The 19,545-nt window shown below is 42.4% G+C and overlaps 1 protein-coding gene across 5 annotated transcripts in view; it reads right to left on the reverse strand.

Annotated features, from left to right (window-relative positions):
* Positions 1-19,545, reverse strand: part of DENND1A (DENN domain containing 1A) — a 405,649-nt gene that overhangs the window by 204,944 nt on the left and 181,160 nt on the right. For 3 of the 5 annotated variants that reach the window (XM_087822901.1, XM_016210953.2, XM_087822900.1), the window contains 3 exons: positions 10,948-11,017; positions 8,217-8,297; positions 4,360-4,413 (listed from right to left, as the gene is read on the reverse strand). In XM_087822901.1, coding sequence (XP_087679027.1) covers positions 4,360-4,413; positions 8,217-8,297; positions 10,948-11,017 — 205 coding nt within the window. Of the gene's footprint in view, positions 1-4,359; positions 4,414-4,509; positions 7,135-8,216; positions 8,298-10,947; positions 11,018-19,545 lie in introns of those variants that run through there. The other 2 variants (XM_016210955.2, XM_016210954.2) reach the window with 2 other exon arrangements.

Raw genomic sequence — 19,545 nt, forward strand, 5'->3', positions numbered from 1 at the left:
ACACTTACGATGAGTGATTTCTTAGAAGGGCACAGGGAGCCATGGAGCTGGAGGCCCAGGGCCCAGCAGCATCTCGGGGCTGGGGTCAGCCTGACCTGAGTGTGAACACTGGTTTCAGCATTTACTGGCTGGGCAACTAGCAGCAACTTACTTCTCTGGGCTTTATTTCCTCTTCAGAGCTCCTCAGGGACTACCACCCACAGGCTGCTGTGAAGTTCCACCGTGTCACACACAGGGCCTGATCTGATCCACGGTGGGTGCAAGCTCCTCTCTCTCATGTGAACCTTTCTCTGAAGCTGTCCAGAAGAACATGAGTGTCTGAAGATAGAATCATGTTCCACATCCCAAAGTCCTTTTACTGCTTTCTTTGCTTAGTTGCTAAAGTTCATCATGTCCCTTAGGGGGGATAATCAATAAATGTTTACACATGCCTCCCATATTACAGGCACCAGAGTCCTGGACTCCATTCCCTACATCATTTCCCAGCTTCACAAATTCTGGTGTTAATGGTGCCTGCTAAGAGACTTTTGTGGCCGAATATACATTCCATGAGAGGAAAAGCCCTAGTCTTCACAACCAAGAACATCAGCAAAAACCTAGGAAACACAAGCTAAATGAAGGAATGCTCCCTAGCCTCAAACACAACTCAGTCCTCAAGAATTCCAGGAAAGCCAGGGAGAGAAGGGAAGGAAAAGAACCCTCAAAAGCAGCATCTCTGTTGCATCAGGCATTGAACTTGGAACTTTACATTTAATACTTCATTTGTTCTTTTCATTTTTCCTTATCAGGTAAGAACATCAAGGCTCAGAGAATAGAAGTAAGTAGCCCAAGGTCCCAGAGTGGTGGAGCCCAGTGTCTGGCTGTCTCCAAAACTCATGTTCTTTCCACTACAGCATACTATGTCGTATTAACAACCCCATAGTTATTGCTTGTTTCAATTTGCAATGCAGCAATTTAGTCATTTTAAATTAATCCTTGAAAAATCACCAAGAGATTAAAATGCAAATTTCAACATGGCTAGAGCTCAACAGTGACTCAATGTCAAAAATCACACAAATTGGTCCTACAAAAGTTCAGCTTCTCCTTAGAGAAAAAGCCTGCCTGTTTCATTTCATATCTGAGCTATGAAAAATTGTTTCTTTTCCTTTTTCCTCGTGAATGTCAAAAGTCAACTATAGGGAGGCCGGGTGGGTGGGTGGGTAGGCGGGCATAATGGAAACAAAATGCTTTGGTTCCTTACAAACCTGGGTCACTACACTCTGCTTAGGAGCACGCCTTGGGCTAGTAACCTCAGGCCTGTGAACCATGGGTCCCTGTGTGTACAATGGGGCTCACATCTACCTCTCACAGAGAGGCTGGGAGGATTTAAGTGGAACCAGCATGTTAGAAGTCTGGAACGCTGTTATTATTCCTGCTTAGAAACAAACAAGGCCAGCCTTTTACCAGTTTGCAAAGGAGGATCTAGTGGGCAATGGTCATGCACAGGGACTTGGTTCATCAGTGGCCGAAACAGCAAAGAGAATGCAAAGTTTTTTAAATGGTGGGGGCACAGAGTACAGACAGGGATTGGAGGTGGGGCTATGAAAAAGACAGGTGTCGGTTTTTTTTCTCCTCTAAACTATTTCTAATTGTAGATTTGAAAATTAAGAAGTTATCAGATTTTCAGGTACTTTAAATTTTCCCAGTCCTTAAAAAAAAAATAAAATAAAAACCAAACCTAGGCAATAATTGTTACTATAATATTATTTATAATAATAAAGCCTTAGAAACAATCTAAATGTCTATTAGTAGGGGAAGCACAGTGGGGATTTTTCAGTAAAATATGGTAAATATTTCTCTTTTTTCTCTCCTGATACCATGTGGCCCCTCCACCCCCTGAAAAGTCACAGTAGAAGAATTTTAGAAGACATACCGGCTCCCCCTACACACACAAAAAAAACCAGAGAAGAGACAGTAATGGAAGAAAGATGTCAAGATTTTGGAAGCCAGGAAGTGGATGTTACTAAAGAAATGGTTCTCAACTTGGTTCATTTGTCCCCATGGGACATTTGGCAATAACTGGAGACATTTTTGGTTGTCACAGCTGGGGGGGGTGCTCTCATCATATAGTGGGTAGAGGCCAGAAACGCTGCTAAACATTCCACAATGTACAAGGACAGTCCCACACAACAGAACGTTATTTGGCCCACCCTGGCTGGTGTGGCTCAGTTTGTTGGGTGTCCTTCCATGTATCAAGGGGTTGCTGGTTCAGTTCCTAGTCATGGCACATGCCCGAGTTTCGGGCTTGATCCCTAGTAGGGGGCCGTGCAGGAGGCAGCTAATTGATGTTTTGCTCTGACATTGATGTTTTCCTCTCTCTCCCTCCCTTCCTCTAAGAATCAATAAAAGAATACAAATAAAATAAATTATTTGGCCTAAGCTGTCAAGAGTGCCAACTGAGGTTGAAAAACTAAAGAACACTGACTTGGTGGCCCAGAAAAGGCTGAACACTAAGGGTGGGGCCAGGAAATAGGGTAGCAAGTATCAAGGCCAATTCACACCAAGGAACTCCAAAAAGGTTCAGGAATCGAGGCACCAGACCTCTGAAGGCTAGGAGAAGGGTGCCAATAAAATTAAGAGTAATTTGATCCCAAGATTCTCCTTTCCCAGCTCACTCAGCTAGTCAACTGGCGTTTCAGCACCCCTCTGGAAAATAAACATGTACTTTCTATAGGAACTAAACCAGAAAGGCTTGGGGTACACCAGGTGTAGCTGAAAACTGAGGATAAAGCATTACATAAAAAATGGGGGTGTTGAATAAAATTATACATGCTAAATGTTGATATTCCATGACCCACTGCCTCAATGTTTTAATGGTAATGAACTTCCTCTCTCTAGCAAGAGAAAACCAAAAAGATTCTGATATTGATATTTAAGAACCTCCTACCCCAAGAACCCCAAGTAGCCAGGCCTCTGATCCATTAGCTACAATAACAAAACTTCATTAATTAAACTTGATTACTTGACATTTATAATTTGTCTGCTCTATAAAAAACATTTAAAAGAACTTCCTTCCTGTGAATCTGTAGTAGCTATGGAGAAATATACCACCTATTCCAGTATTTTAAAAAAGTAATCAAGTATATACCCCAAAGAACTGAAAGCAGGGACTTAAACAGATGTTTACACATCAGTGTCCGTAGTAGTGTTCTTCACAACAGCCAAAAGGTGGAAACAACCCAAGTGTCCACTGATGGATGAGCAAAATGTAGTATATTATATACATACTATGAAATATGATTCCACTGTATGAAAGGAAATTCTGACACACGCTGCAACATGGGCGAACCACAAAGGCATTATGCCAAGTGAAATTAGCCAGACACAAAAGGACAAATATTGTATGCTGAGGTGCCTAGAGCAGTGGAATTCATAGAGACAGAAAGAATAGTATTTGCCAGGGGCCGGGGAGAAGGGGGGGAGTGAAGAGTTGTTGTTTAATGGACTGTTTAATGCATACAGTTTCAGTTGAAGAAATGAAAAGGTGCAGGGGATGGATATTGGTAATGGCTGCACAACAATGTGAATGTGTTTACAACAATGAAATATACACTGAAGGATGACTAAAATGATAAATTTTACGTTATGTATATTTTGTCACAATTTTTAAAAAGTAATCAAGTGCCTAAGTGGTGGTGATTTTCTATTTAATTCTATATAGCACTATTTATAATCTGAGTAAAACATTTTGAAAATGTATCTTTGGCCTGTCATCCAGCCTGTCGGAGTGCAAACATTAACCTCTGCCCCCTCAGACTCAAGTTCACTGCTTTTAAGTCTTTAAGAAATGGAGATGGGGTCCCCACACTTATACCCACAAATACTTTATTTTACTCTCTTAAAAATGAATATAGAAATGTAGTAGAAATATAATTCTACTTTAGTAAATCTAGCCTAATAAAGAAATATCTATATGGAAACATTTTACTTATAATAGGAAAAACTAAAACCCACCTATATGCAAAACAGTGAGGAAATAGCAAAGTAAACTATATAGCAAATGGGATACTATGCAACCAACAAAATGATTCTTACGAGTGAGATGGAAAAATGCTTATGGAAAGGTGACTCACTATGCAAAGAAGACAGTCTAAGAAGACTAGAATGAGACGTCAGCATGTTAATAGGCAATTGCCTTTGAGAAATATGAATAATAATCCCTCCTTATCTTTATACTTTTGATACTTTTCAGATATTCTCTACTTGTTTTTGCTTTTATAATGCATTATTTTATAATGGGAAAATATATTTTTTTCTTTTCAAAATAAGTTAAAAACAAAAGATAATAAAAATTTAAATTTTTTCTTCCCAAGTACTCACATTCTCAGGTATGCTGGGAAGTTCTCTGGTATCAGGCACAGTAAAATAAGAATGCTGGAAAAGAAAAGTAAAAGCTATTTATTTTTGCAAAAATATGCAACAAGCACATTATTCAGAAATCAGGCGAATGATCTGAAGATAATTCCTTACTCAGATGCGGAAACAGTTTCACTCACTGGAAATGTCTACAGAATATTTTCTTCGGATAATGCCGGATTAAAGCCAGATGCATCAAATCATCAGTTTGGTAGATGGAGTTCTTTTCTATGAGAGCTGAACTACTTTGGGAGATATAAATGAACTCAAAGAGGTTAAAGGCTAAATTCCCATACAATGTTTGCAGGTTTCTGAACACAAGAAAGCTGCGGACTTCATAATTTATTGTTCAATGAGGCAAGTGGACTCTAGGGACCAGATATCACTAGGTTCACTCAACAATGGTCTTTACTAACCAAACCTGCCATTTCATTTCAGCATCTGAGATTATATCCATCTATAGGCTGCAGGCAAAACCTGCCCCAAAGGCCCAAGTGATGTTAAGGACAGCTCCAGCTGAAGGACAGCCGCACCGAGACCATTCCAGGTGGCTAACAGTGGAGAATTTCTCTCCACTATGCATGCTCTGCAAATAAGCCTCCTGACTTCTAGCGCAATCTCCAGCTCAGTGGAATTGAAAACCTGACCAGTTCAAAGAACTTTCAAGGAAGCATCGCTATGTGTGTAACAAGCATGTGTCCCTGAGTTAAATGACAACAGGGTGAACAGATGATACCTCCTCTGTGCTACGAAAGACTCAGAGGACAATGGCAAGCAGGAATGGAGAGAATTGGTGCTGGTCAATTAAAGACAGGACTGTGCAAAGGCCAGGAAAGGTCACATGCAGAAAAGGTCAGCTTAGCCACGGCCTAAGTTCAAACCTGGACCCCCAGGTGACATTTCAGGAAGTCCCCCGTCCCACCATTCTTGGGTAATTGCAAAATAAGTTGCTCTCTAGAAAAATGAGTTGTATAATCGTCCTAAAATGAAAGGCACAGGGGACAACTTTCATAATGACAATGACAACAATAATACTATGAGCTGTTTGCCTAATATTCAACAGATATCTATTTAATACCTGCTACATTGGAAGCTTTATGCCAAGTACTTTAGAAATAGTATCTCTAATTCCCATAACGAATTTTAAGGTAGAAATGATCTTCACATTGCAAACAGGTAAATTAAGGCTTAGAGAGGTGAAGTAACTTGTGAAGGTCACACAGCTTGTAGGTGACAGAACCAGGACTGAAACCAGGTCTGGATAATTAGAGCTGTGCTCTTTCCACTATAACAGGCTGTTTTACCTGTGCTTCTGATGTGCAAATTATAGCTAAAACCACCTGAATTAAAATAATAAACTAAAAAGTAAAAATATATATATAAAAAGATAACTTTAAAAAAACCCTCCGCAATGCATTATTCCAATGTCTGTGGTCTGTGCCAAAATATTATCTATGAAGTATTACAACAAAAATTGTGCAGCACGGAAACTGGTCAACAATTCAATTTAACAATAAGGATTAAAAGAATAAAAGTAAAATACAAGATTAAATTTGACACCAAATTTACCAACTTCTATCCAAATGGCTAGAAGGGAGTCCCAGGAAATGCTCAGTAATGGATGTCCACATGGGAATGGAGTCATAAAATAATGGTTGGCACAGTGAGGGGAAAGAACACAGACCACAAAGCCGACCACTTAACAGCTATGTGATTTTAAGCCAACTTCATTTAATAGCTCAGAACCTCAGTTTCTGAATCATAGTATCTACTTCAGAATCGTCATGAAGAACAGTTATATATGTGAAGTACCTAGCATTCCATAAGTGGTATTTTAATAGAAAATTATTACTGTTGCTCTCCACTGCTAGTTTACATTTCCATCTTTCTCAATCACCTGTTTCAGACACACAGAAATACTCTCTTGTGACTAAAGGCAAAAAACATCCAGAATTGCCATTTTATCAACAATTCAGGCTTTCTGATCTAGATGAGATTAGTGCTTCAAAATCAGAAATGCCACATGGAGAAAGGAATTCCTTGTGAACAGGAAAGAAAAAAAAAATCTGCCTTTAGAGACGCAATGGATTGTAACTAGTGAGCCAATGCATCTCCCAAACCAAGTAGTCACCAAGCTGTCCTTTGAGATTCTGTCTTGCTCCATCACCCATGAAATGCTGGGACCAGAGGAGGTCAGAAACATTCCTAGAAACCACTGGCATGAAACAGCTGCACCCTCCCTACAGTTTCTACTGCCCCTGAGATCGTTTGTCCTTGAGGCCTGGCAGCCCCTCGGGGGAAGGAGTGGCCCTTCCTCCCCAGCAGCTGGTGACCCAGCCAGGCTACTTCACAGCTACCTGTCCAATGTCATTACAGACTGAAGTGGTGGGATCAAGCTGCTTAGGAAGAGGGACAGCAGCAAAGGCAAGGTGGCTTAGCTGTACGGTGATGTTTGGGGCAGGTTTAAAGCTCATTTCATCTTCAGGACAGTTTTCCTTACATGAATTTCTGCAACAAGGTTCCTTTCCTTCCTATGCTCTATTAAAATGAGCAAAAACCTCTACAAATTCCTTTTTTCCTTCCTTCTTTCCTCCCTTTCTTTCAACACTCACGGTCTAGTGGAAAGAACATAGGCTTGGAAGTTAGCCCCGAGTTTAAAAACCCCAATCTTCTCCCAATTAACCACATAACCTTGGAGGAGCAAGTACGTTTTCCTCTCTATGCCTCATCCATACAGTGGGAACGCCAACATCTATTTGTAGTTGTTGTGCATACTAGAGAGGCATACTTGGCATAAACGAGGCACTTAATAAATAGATTTATTATTAGTTGTTAATAATAGTGCTTTCAATTAAATCATCACAAAAACAAAACACCTATATGTCCATTTGCTTTAAGAGAACAAATACCAAGATAATAACTGCTGAGTGCCAACACTGTACTTGGTTCTAGTGAAGCTGAAAGATGAAACTTTTTAAACGTTCAGACCACACAACAGAGTAGAAATAGGCCCTGTATGATCAACAGCTGGCCAAAGGATGTCCATCTGAGAATACTGATGGAGGTGGTGACAGGTTTGACCCAGAGAATTAGAGGATTCCAGTAACTGAAATATGGAAGCACACATATCACTCATATCACGGGCAAAACTATGACTGGAACTGAAATCTTCCAATTTGTAGTTCAGAGGATTTTTCACCCTAGCACACTACAGAATGTGTAGCATGTATATGAAAGAGTTCAAGAAAGTTACTGTAGGCCAGGAACTATGCCCGGCACTCTCCATCCCTGTCCTTGGCCGGGGGGAGGGGGCGGGAGATAGAAAAACAGAGCGTTCCAGCGTGGTGTGACTGAGTACTGCTAAGTGTACAAGATACTTGAGACAAAGAAGAAAACTGTAACAGAGCCTTAGGCAGTGTCGGGGAGAATTTCTCAGAATTAAATCTGAGTTGATTTCTGAAGGGTGAACATGGGGTACCCTACTAGGGGAGAGGTGGTGTTGAAAGCTCAGGGGACAGCAAGATGGGCTTCAGCAAAAGGGCATGCACAGCAATGCTGGGGGGCGAAGTGTGAGGCAGGACAGGAGATGCCAGTGATGGGCTGAGGAGCCTGGGGGCATTTGGGACACATTGCTCACGGAATCCCAGAGAAGTGAAGAAATGCAACTCCCTGGCCTACCTTGAACCCAGAGGTCTCAGAGTGCCCGGGGATAGGAGTGGGGAAGGTACAGATGACAGAAGACAACTCTGTTTGGCCAAGTCCTTCTTACTGTTCACAGTGAAATGGTTTTCCTGTGATTACTGATGTTCTGCCCCACTTACCACGCTGAGATGAACAGACACTCCTGGGTCAGGGATGGGAAGTTTGTGCAGAGTTTCGAGAAGCTCATTCCACTGACTCTCCTGAAAGAAATAAAAGGCCTCAGTAACCAAATCAAGGCTGAGCCCTTAGAAGCCTGCAGGGAGGTCTGGGCACACAGCAAGCTGGGGGTCCTCATGACTGAGGGGCTGAGGAGGGGCTGGCTCCAGTACAGGAACAGGTTTGATATTTAAGTAAGGTTGGACAAAAGACACTGCTTATGGCTCAATATAAGAGCCAACTAGATCCTCCCACACCAAGTTTGACATTTTCTACTCAGTGAGACACCTACCATGACCGCCTTTTATGGATCATGTACCATAAGCTCTCAGCAAATCTATCCTCTCAACTCCATAGCAACAACTTTTAAATGCAAACAATCCTAGCTTAGAGGGCAGGGGTGGTGGAGAGAAATAACAATGACACTGTAGATCTTGTCTTCATCATTATTACCCTCAATTAAGTTTATTGAGTGTTCACTGGGTACACGTGGCAGCCTCCAATTATGGAAAGTTAAAAATGAACTACGTACAACAGCATGCAATATAGGATGATGGCTGTGCATTTTAATTAGTGAAATGAAATACAAAGCAGTACAAATTATCTGACTGAAAACAGATTCACCTTTAAAATGCTCAAAAGAACACTTATAGAATTATCCGAAAGCAACTTCTCCCATCCTGTGGCATTCTCTATGTTAATATACTAGTAATATGCTCACCTGTGTGTTCTTTTTTAAAATCTATACGATCCTCACAACTACCCCACTTTACAGATTGGAAACCGAGGCTCTGAAAGGTGAAGCCACTTGGCTCAAATCAGCCAGTTAGTAAGGTGCTCAGCCAGGAGCAGAGCCCTCTCTGCTGCTGGGGCAGCTGTTTTTGGTAGTGAATTTAAAGGAAAGGAAAAGACAGGATGGGCTGAGATTAAAAGCCTGTTTTAATCTGAACTGATAAAATACTAAAGTTTCTCACAAAGGAGAGAAATGTATGTGTGCATGCAGCAACATGTTTTATTTTGCTCTGAAACAATTTCAAATTTAAAGAACAATTTGTAGAACAGTACAAAAATTTTTATTTTCCAAGCTATTTGAGAGTGAGTTGCTAACATTCTGCCCCATCATCTAGAAATACAAAGAATATTCCCCTACATAACCACAATTAATCAGTAAAATCAGGAAATTAACACTGATACGACACTACCATCTAATCCTCAGAGCCCATCAAGTTTTGTCAACTGCCAATCATAGCAAAATAATCCAGTTCAGGGTCACAGACTGCCTTTAGTTACAACTCTCTAGTCTTTATCAGTCTGGAACAGTTTCTACTGTTCCTAGATTTGTATGAACTTGACAGTGAGACCAGTCATTTTATAGAATAACCCTCAATTGTCTGTTTTCTACTGATTCAGATTTCCCTCTCCCTAACCCCAATATTACTGAATATGGTACTCTTTTTATGGGACATTTCTCAGAATTAGTGTTCTATAGAAAACATGAGGGGGAAAATGTCTCTAACATTTAATAATAACGTATCACTTCAATTTAAAAACTTAGGCCATTTACAAAAAGGAAAATATAGGAAGTTAGACATATGGACAAATATTCAACTCACTAAAAAGTCAAAGAAACTGAGACTTGTTCACTTTTCAAGTAAGCAACAGACTCAACAAATAATACTGGAGAGAGCATGGTGACTCAGGTACTCTGCTCATTGCCAGTAAAGGGTGTTTTTAAAGAAAAAGCACAATTCTTTTGGAAAGCAGTTTGGCAAGTGTTCTAAAAATGTTTATGTCCATTGACTTTACAAAGGCCCATCTGAGATTCTACTCTTAAGGAAACAATCCAAAATGAAGAAAATGCTTTATGCTCAAAGATACTAATGGCTGTAATTATATTAATGAAAAAAATCCCAAATAAGAAAAACTCCCAACAATAGGAAAATGTTTCAGTAAATCAAGGTTCATGATATAATGCTATGCAGCCATGAAAAATGTTTACCATGATTTTCCCAGCATGGGGGAAATGCTTCGGTTATTATGGTACCTGGTAAAAATATGGTAAAAATGTGGGCAACAGAAGTCTAACTACAGCTCCAGCTGACCCTTGGCATCCATGGAAGATACTTGAGCGTGCTGCTTCTTCCAGAAGCATGGTAAGATGTAGCTGAGCTTCTTAACTAATTTTCAGACCCTTAAAAAAAATACTGGAAAAGCACAACAAAGCCTTACTGAAATGGGAACTCGGACAGCTGGCTAGGTCCCTCGCCAGTTACGTGTTTTACTCACAAATCCCAGCTTTGCAGCATGACATGAGCAATTCCGATTTGTGCCTCAGTAAAATTATAACTTAATACATGTCACAACTTTCTAGGGTTGCTTGGAACTATTAGATATTGTGAATATTAACCCTGTGAATGCTAAGGACCTACTAATTTATATTTAATTCAAAAAGTAAAGGAAGAAAACATTCCAAGGTGCTTATTCGGGTGGGGGTGGGGTGGGGGCGCAGCACAGAACATGGAGGAGCAATTTTCCCCTCTCCTTCCTACTAGTTTCTGAATTTCCCACATTTTCTATGATGAGCATGCATTACATTTTGGGTAAACATTTTGGTGAAATATACAGCATATACTACTTGTATAATCATAAAAGGTAATTAAAATTTACTCGTTAAAAAGAATAGAAGACAAATACCTGTCCTTTTGTCGTGTAATCTGCCAAGATGTTAAGTAGCTTATAAAATACTTCAAACCACGGGAGATAGCTGGGCAAGAGAAAATACAGGAAATATTAGTATGCAGGTCAAAAATTTTAACCAGAAGTGAATTCAAGGCTGGTACATTTCAGTTTTTCTCTGCATCCTAAAGTCTTCCTGTCATAGTCTGTGCTGGAAACACAGACTGGTGAAATGCTAATTATTTCTAGGATTTTAAAAAATTGCCTGGATAAGATGGAGGATTGAATGTTTATTATAAATTATTCCCATGCCTCAGAGCCAGAACAGGTTCATAGAGAAGACATTCAAAGCCGCCTCTGCAATCAGGAACTATCTCTGAGTAGCCCCAGGCCTCCCCCACCACACCCACCTTTTCCAGGAAAGCTTCTCTTCAAGTTCCTCCTGATTAGACACACACAGCCACACATACACGCAGCACTTCCAGGCTGGCAGCTGCAAGTTGTCCCAAAGGCCCCATGAGCCCAAAACCATTCATACTGTTACACCAAACATTCTATAACACACCCTCTCCCTACTTATTGTGGGATGAGCACTAACTCTCCCTCCCCACTGCCCTCCACTGGGTCCTATCATGCCCCTTAAATCTGACAGCAGCATGGACCTGACCATAGTCCATCCTCTGTGTTGCTCTTAGAATGAATGCTCTTTGTAAAATGCAAATCTAAGTGGCACACTGGATTAAATTCCTGCAGCCAACCCATTGCTGCAGGACTTCTTAGGATGGCGTGCAAGGTTTTCCACTGTCAGGCCCTTGACTGCCTCTCTGGCTGTCGTCTCTCGACTTCCCCTCACTCCGAGCATGCGTAGGCGACCTCAAACCTGCCTGAGCTAGTCTAAACTTGGCTCCTTTCTCCCTCTGACCTTCCTGGTCTAGTCTAGCTGATGTCTACTCATCCTCTTAACAGTACCCCAGCCCCTCCCTGCCTCTCATGCCCTCTTCCATGCTGCCCTGGGCATGTGCCTACTCTTGTTATAACACTCCACACACCATGTGGCACTCAGTGGTGTCTGTCTTCCCAACAGACTGGGCAAACAGAGAAGAAAGATCCCATCTTTCTTCACCTTGTCCTCCCAGGGCCAAGCATGCAGCCAGCATACCATCAATGCTCAGGGCTGACTCAACAAACAAAACCAAAGACCAACAGCAAAGGTGCTGCAGAACTGTTGCTGAAATACATCCCCACTCCCAAGAAGTTGTGTCACTTAATGTAAGTAGCTTTATTCTCCATATGAAACTCTCCGAAACGACATCAAATAGTCATGTGAGACGTGCTGTACCAAGCGCTGGCCGGCCTGCTCGCATCCGCCCTGCTGAGCTGACAGCATCCGCTGCTGATAGAGCTGGACGCGGACGGGAGAGCCGGCCCGGCCCGACCCCATCCTGCCAGGCGGAGGGAAATCAGCGCCCGGCACAGATTACCAGCCGCGACGCTGAGGGTAATATATGAAGTGAGAGGCAACAGAGAGGACAGATAAAGTGCACAGTTCCCTATCACTAACGTCTGTCTGAAGCCGGCACATGCTACTGTAAAATTTAAGTAGTTTATCAGAATATACTGATAAGCAACTTAACTTTTCACTTCTACGACAGCATTATCACTTATGTTAATATGTTTCAATCAGCTCTGGCAGCTGCATGTTGACTATTACAGAGCAAACGACTGCTGCCACTTTGCACGGCATCCACTCTGGCAGAGCGATGGAAACATTCAAGAGGGATTAGGGAGGAGATAAATTTCCCCCTTCCTAGTCTGTTAAATAAACCTCAGCTGAGCTAAAAGCCAGTCTAGTAGAAACAATAAATCGCCTCAGAAGAAAACCCTTACCCAGATTAGAGGACTCTTAGTAAACAAATTCAACAAAGGATTACAATTTTTTTTTCCTGAAAGAAAAAACACTGCTAGTTAAATCTAGGAACTGACAATCAGGAAGGAGGATTATAAAAAGCAAGAAGAGAAAGTATTCCTTGCAAGGACTGTGGCCTCATATTAATAAGAGACAAGTGAACTCCTTTTAGGAATACTGATGAAGTGGCTGGGGCAGGCTGGGTTCCCTGATAATTTAGGACTCGGCATACGTGGCAGTGGTTTTGGCCACTATGTTCAACTGACCAGCTTGGGCTGGAACATCCAGCCTCCCTGTGCCCCTGCCCCCGACCCTGCTATGAAAGTGAAGGAAGGTGAAGGAAGGTGAAGGAAGGTGACGGCAGGACGGCCTGGCACATGGCAGACAGTGCCCAGGTTCGCGCTCAGCCTCAGCCTCAGCCTCAGCAAATCGATTCTTGGCTATGCTACACAGAACCCTCGGCGCCCAAGGTTTCATCGTTACCCTGGAAATCAGCCATTTCTTTCCCCCTTTGGCCTGACTGGACACAACTGCTCTCCACATGTTGTCCCCTGTGCACTGACAGATGAATACCTAGTGATGGCAGTGTTAAGGTCTGAAACCCAAACCCAGCTGTCTTCTTCTTCAAAGGCCCCCCCTTCCCCTGCTGGGAGGCCAGGCTCACAGCTGAACTTCCTCCAGGGCCGCTTCCTGTGCCGCTTCATTAGCGCTGGCACAACAGCTTCGCGCCGCCTGAGCCCGCAGGTGAGGCTGGGGAGACCCTCCGCTCCATTCCGTGCTTGTCTGTCATCATGGAGTAAACACGCTTCCCAGTCCAGGGACAGGAAACAAACACCCCATTATGCTGCTCCTCCCCGACGTCGAAAGGCGCTCCGACCATCCCTGGGCCTGCTCCACTCACAACCGCGGGAGTCCTCACCACAGAGCATCACTGTACGGTGGGCGCAGGCCAAAGCTGGGGCCCAAAAGACAAGTACAAAGGGTCCCTGTACTCAAGCAGGCCTTGGTCCCCGTGGGAAAAAGAGGCACATATACAACAAAGTGCAATAGTTTGGGTCCGGAGGAGGAGCTGGGACTCTTTCCCAACTATTTTATGTGGCTTAGGCTTTTGGTCGATTATAAAGTTATAATGGAGCATTATCATGACCCAATCAGCAGAGCCCTGATGGGGAAAAGGCTGCTTCCCAGGCACTGGCGGGGATCCAAGCTTCTCTCACTAAACTGTATCCCAGGTAACTTGGGCCCAGGCTCTGTCCCCACTCCCAGGCCTGACAGTCAAATGGAGAGGCTTCTGTCTGTGTGAGACAACACAGTCTTAAACCAAAGTAGTGCCTCCCTGGGGAGGACTCACAGCAGAGCTCTACTCACGTCTAGAATAATGCTTTCCAGGCTAAGAAGAGGGGCATGAAACAGGGCCTTGCATTGTTTTTGGTGACTGCCCACTGTCTGAGCTCTTTCTTCAAATTCCACCTTGGGTACTCCAGGGGAGGTATTCCTGTCTTTAGTCCTTCCTATCAGCAGATTTTGACAAGATTCATTGAATGGCAAAGCATTCCTCAGTTAAGGCTATTCAGCAGAGTTCTTAAAGCTTTCTATTAAAAACCCAAAACCGCCCAGCCGGGCGTGGCTCAGCAGTTGATCGTCGACCTAGGATCTAGGCCATCAGGGTTCGATTCCCAGTCAGGGCACATGCCCGGGTTGTGGGCTGCAGGCGATCAATGACTCTCTCATCACTGATGTTTCTATCTCTCCCTCTCCCTCTCCCTTCCTCTCTCTGAAATCAATGAAGATATATTTTAAAAAAACAACAAAAAAAACCCACCCCAAAACCCCAGAATTTAAAAACGTAGAGCAGCATGGGAAATGCTGGGAAGAGCACAGACTTGAGTCAAATAACCCTGGATGAAGCTCAGTTTTGGTACTTAACTCCTCCCCTAAAAAACCACTTGACTCATCATTTATTCTAAGAATAATGCATTGCTGGAGTAAATTTTATTTTCAAAATTTTAGTGTCTTTTTTTTTAAAAGATAAAATCCTAAATAAACTCTCCCCCCATTTTGACTATAAAATTTTGGTCTCCACTTAAATAGATGCATTTTATTTCCAGACTATGAGGCCCTCCTGGGCTTCCCTGACACTAAGACTCACCATAGTTTATAATATATGCTTATTTGTCTTCTCCATTAGTGTCACCTCCTGAGAGCAAGGATCATGCCTGTGTATTGACTGTGTACTCTCTAATGTGTGCCTGGCACATGTCAGACATTCAATAAATCAGAACTTCCCTTGACAGGTGTAACTCATCCCTATAGTTTCTGCTAAAGCCATTACCACTAGCGCTATAGAGTAATGGTCAACCAACTCCTGTTGGGAGGGGGGCTCCAAATTTAGGAGGCAGTATTTTGGTTAGGAAAATAATCCAGAATTAAAAACAATCCCTATCAATGGGTTGCTGCAGTCTGTGACCAATAATTAGAACAGTGAGAAAATGTTTAAAGCAGGCTAAGAAGTGCCCGCAAACTAAAGACTTCCCGACACTTGCCCATCTCTCCTACACAAGTCAACCCCACCACCTGCTTTTCTTGTTCCTACTGTAAGTGCTGTGGGAATGCCACAAAACCAGGCTGATTATTTTAGTTTGGCAACCTAATTTTTTTAAGGTGAGCCTTTAAAATTGCTAAGAATCCTCGAATCTGTCTGTGCATGTCCCCACAGGGTCAGCTCCAAACTTCTCCTCCCATCTCTGAGCCAGTCTTCCTGCCGGTCAGGAGATATTCTTGTCTTCAAACTTACTGAAGAGAATGGCAACACCAGGAGCTTGCCTCTCTCCCACTCCTACAATGCTCATGCCTTTTCATGGAATGTAGGAAAGGCTCTAGATCCCAACCACACTGCCTTCTACAAGACATGCCTTCTCCTCCATTATACTCAGCAACAAGCATTCCCACTTTTAAGCATAACAAAACCACCTATGTGGCCTTAGCACCAAGGAGAATGCATTCCTCCGCGAGGGAAAAGCACACATCTTCCTGAGCCACCCACATGAAGCTTCAATGGACATTTCTGTGGACTAAAAAGTGAGGTGATGTTTACAGTCCAAATGTCACACATTTCCATATCATTTGTTTTTCAAATGTTGTAATCAATCATCTAACTCCAAGTTCTCTGCATTTATTAAGACCCACCCACTATATGCCTGGCATTCTGCAAGGTGCATGGGGCATAGCCCCAGGCCGCAGCATTTGGGGAGCTCTGTTTAATGAGGGAAGCAGATATGTTGGCGGACAGTGTCAGCAGCACAGGGTCAGTGCTACGACTGAGGTTCATAAAGGGAAGAGAGGAGAGGTTCTGGGAAGCCTTCTCACAGGAAGTGCCACTTGGCTGGTAAACTTTACACAGATTGCAAAGGCAGGGGCCTACCTAGGTTGAATGTCAGCTCTGCCACCTACTACCGGTGGCCCAAGCCATGCTCTGCTCTCCCATATGTGAAATGGGAATATAATACCCACCCTCACATGGCTGTAATGAGGGTAAACCATATGTGAGTGCACCCACTACTGTGCATGGAACAGAGTAAGCACTGTTTTCCCCTGATAAACTTTTATTCTTATTGCTAATAAGATCAAAAGTAAGAAGAACCTAAATAAGAGAAAAAACATCCCTCTCTGGGAAACCAGAACCTGTCTCACGCAATCTGAGCATTCTGCTTTGCTCACAGCCGCTTATCTCAAATTGTCAATTTATTATGGTATCCAGTTAGGCTCAAGAATCTCTGATTTATGTCCATAATTAACATCCCATTGTGGTAACTATTATATCTATGCAGAAAAATACATTGTATGTACTGAATGAGTAGAAATATTAATTTGCATTAGGAAAAAACACAAAAAACTCCCATAAAACATCTGTGGTTATATAAATCTACCCAAATAATACAGTTGATTCGATTTTGGAAACAAGGCTCTTTCTCTCTTGATGGGTACTCAATAACTGTTGTTCTTGGAGAGTGGATTTGTTGTCTTTTCTGTTACAGGGTTATCGTGATGGAGGAGACTGCAGGAGGAAAGCGCAGAGGTGCTTTTCCGTTATCACTGGTGAAGTGTTGCTAACAGATCTTTGGAGTAATGTCACCTGCACTGACAATTCAGCAGTAATTCTCAGATATTTTCCACTGAGCCCAGTGAGGGTGAGCATGCAGAGGCCTTCCGTTTTCCTGAGAGTTTATGTTGCCCGCTCCAGAATTCACATACCTGCAAGGTTATTTATTTTTTGCCATTCAGAGCATCTTATTTTATGGTTTAAATTACTACTGTAACATAATGTAATGGGTTGGTGAGGTTCTAAGCAAGGCCACCTTCTGAAAGCTCTCCTAGACTAAAGAGAAATACACTGTCACTACTGGAAAAATGAAACAAAACACACAACAAAAGGAAGATGTGGCTACACAAGGAGTCCTGCCCTGCTTTCAGTAGTAAACAAGCAAATTAAGTATCCCATTGAGACGCCACTTGATACCATTCTCATTTTAGAGCTAGGAAATTGAAGCTAATGGGGGGAGGGGGAAACATCAAGTGTTAGGTGCTTTGAGGTTAGGTATAGGTAAAGAAAGGAGGAGAGAGAGAGGCACACAGAGAAAGTAGCTGGCTAAATAAAAGTCATGTTTTAGGAGGCAAAGAGTTTGGGGCCAAAAGGAAACTAATCTAGCACCTACCCCCAAGTAATCTTTACAACTCTATGAGATGAATCATCATCCCATTTTACAGATGAGAACACTGAGTCTCAGAGAAATGAACTGATGGGCCTAGGACAACACAGCTGCTAAATGCAGAGGTAGACACAAAACTCACTCGTCCGGTGTGATTTCTATCCTATTCGCTTCACACGACACAATATTAGTTGTGTAACATGATCAAATTGAATGCTCGGCCTTCAGATCAGGATTTAAAATCCTCACCTTGCAGTCCTCACTGTACTGCCTGATAGAGTAAAAGCTTGCCTCCCAAAGCCCCTCAGCTCTAAGTGTTCTGAATGGTCCAACTTTGGCTGCCTCCCAACAATTCTGTGTTTTCTTACTCTGCCAACTTCAGGGACAGTGGTCATGTGTCAGCTCTTTATTGCTTTAGGAATTAGTGTATGTGTCTATTCAGAAACACAAATATAAATAGCTTGATTTAAAATGTTTTAATCAAACATGGCAGAAGAGAGATTTTAAGTTTCCAGTGCTCCGTGTAAAAACCCACTGCCTCTGCTACCTTACATGTGTGTTTTTAAGATCTTATCTAGAAAAACCATGGCCTGTGTCATAGATTCTTAAACAGACTGTTGCCTTTTTTAATTTAAAGTATAAAGCTTTAAATGTATGCTTATGGTGACAATTAAGGAAATGCTAGATTAGACGGCATCAGTTTCCACAAATAGCACTCATTTAAGTTCATTTCCACCCCAGATCTCTGCCTGAATGTTGTATCATTCAATCGCAAATCTCTCTATAAAAGTGTCTGGCTGTCTCTTAAACCCATTTACGCTCTATGCTTCAATGCCTTTCCCTGGCAACTTTTTCCATATGCTTAACTTCTTTCAAGGAAGCAGTTCTGTCTCAATTCACAGAACAGCACACCAATCAACGCAGGCAGGCAGGTAAAGAAAGGAAGAAGGAGAGACAGGCACACAGAGAAAGTAGGATATGAATGTAGCTGGCCCAATAAAAGTAATGTTTTAAAAGGTAAAGAGTTTTAGGACTAAAGAAAACGAACCTAACACCTACCCCCAAGCAATAAGAGAGCCCTGAACTTGAATTTATAACCCAAACACTCTGTACCATATGCAACTTGAGACACACAACTGGTAGCACTACTGGGGATTTATGACTTATGACTTGTTCATATTTAATTTGTAACCAAACACTTCCCCTTCCTCTTAGCTACCTCAGAACTCTTGATTAACTCTTGTTTTCACAGGTCAGAGGTTAAATAAAGGAAGGGAAGCATTCTGGGGTGAGACTGCCCAGAGCACCACATCCAAGAGTGACCTGTGCAAGGAACATTAAAATAAGTGATAAGACTAGAGATTGTTCGAGACAGCTGATGTTCAAAGACTCCTTTGGGGTACAAAACAGGACCTTACAAGGAGAGAGCTGGCAACAAAGACAGACAGGAAACTGCTCTCAAGTTACCTTTCGTGACAGAGCAACTCTCTCACCAAGAGGTTTCTCCCAAAATGTTTTTGGAAATAAAACAGGGTTTTGAGGGAAGGAAAGCAAGGATTTTTGCAAGCCAAGCAACACTTGTTCTTTGCTTCATTCTACCACAGGCATCTGTCTGCCTACCAGATTCTCCTACTCCAAAGAAAAGCCCCACTGCTATCTCATTTTGTGGCAGACCTGGGCCGGATTAAAGGAAGTAAATTTTTTGTACAAAATTAATCACACAGAGGCACAGCCAACCTGTTCAACAGCGTATATATAATCTGTCCAATGGCAAGATCCATCTGGGCTACCCCTGATGCACCAAATTGACACAAATAATAACTACCAAGTACCAGGAGCCCTATATGCATCTGCTTATTTACTACTCGCGGTAAGTGGGTACCATTACTTCCCCAAGTAACAAATGGAAAAACTGAAGTACAGAAAGGGTAAGTAACCTGTCCAGAGTCGTACAGCCACAAAACAGATCAGGGTCAGATCCAGGTTTTTGCGATTTACTATATC

Source organism: Miniopterus natalensis, chromosome 12 (assembly GCF_054644295.1).
Source record: "Miniopterus natalensis isolate mMinNat1 chromosome 12, mMinNat1.hap1, whole genome shotgun sequence".
In the NCBI taxonomy this organism is placed as follows: Eukaryota; Metazoa; Chordata; class Mammalia; order Chiroptera; family Miniopteridae; genus Miniopterus; species Miniopterus natalensis.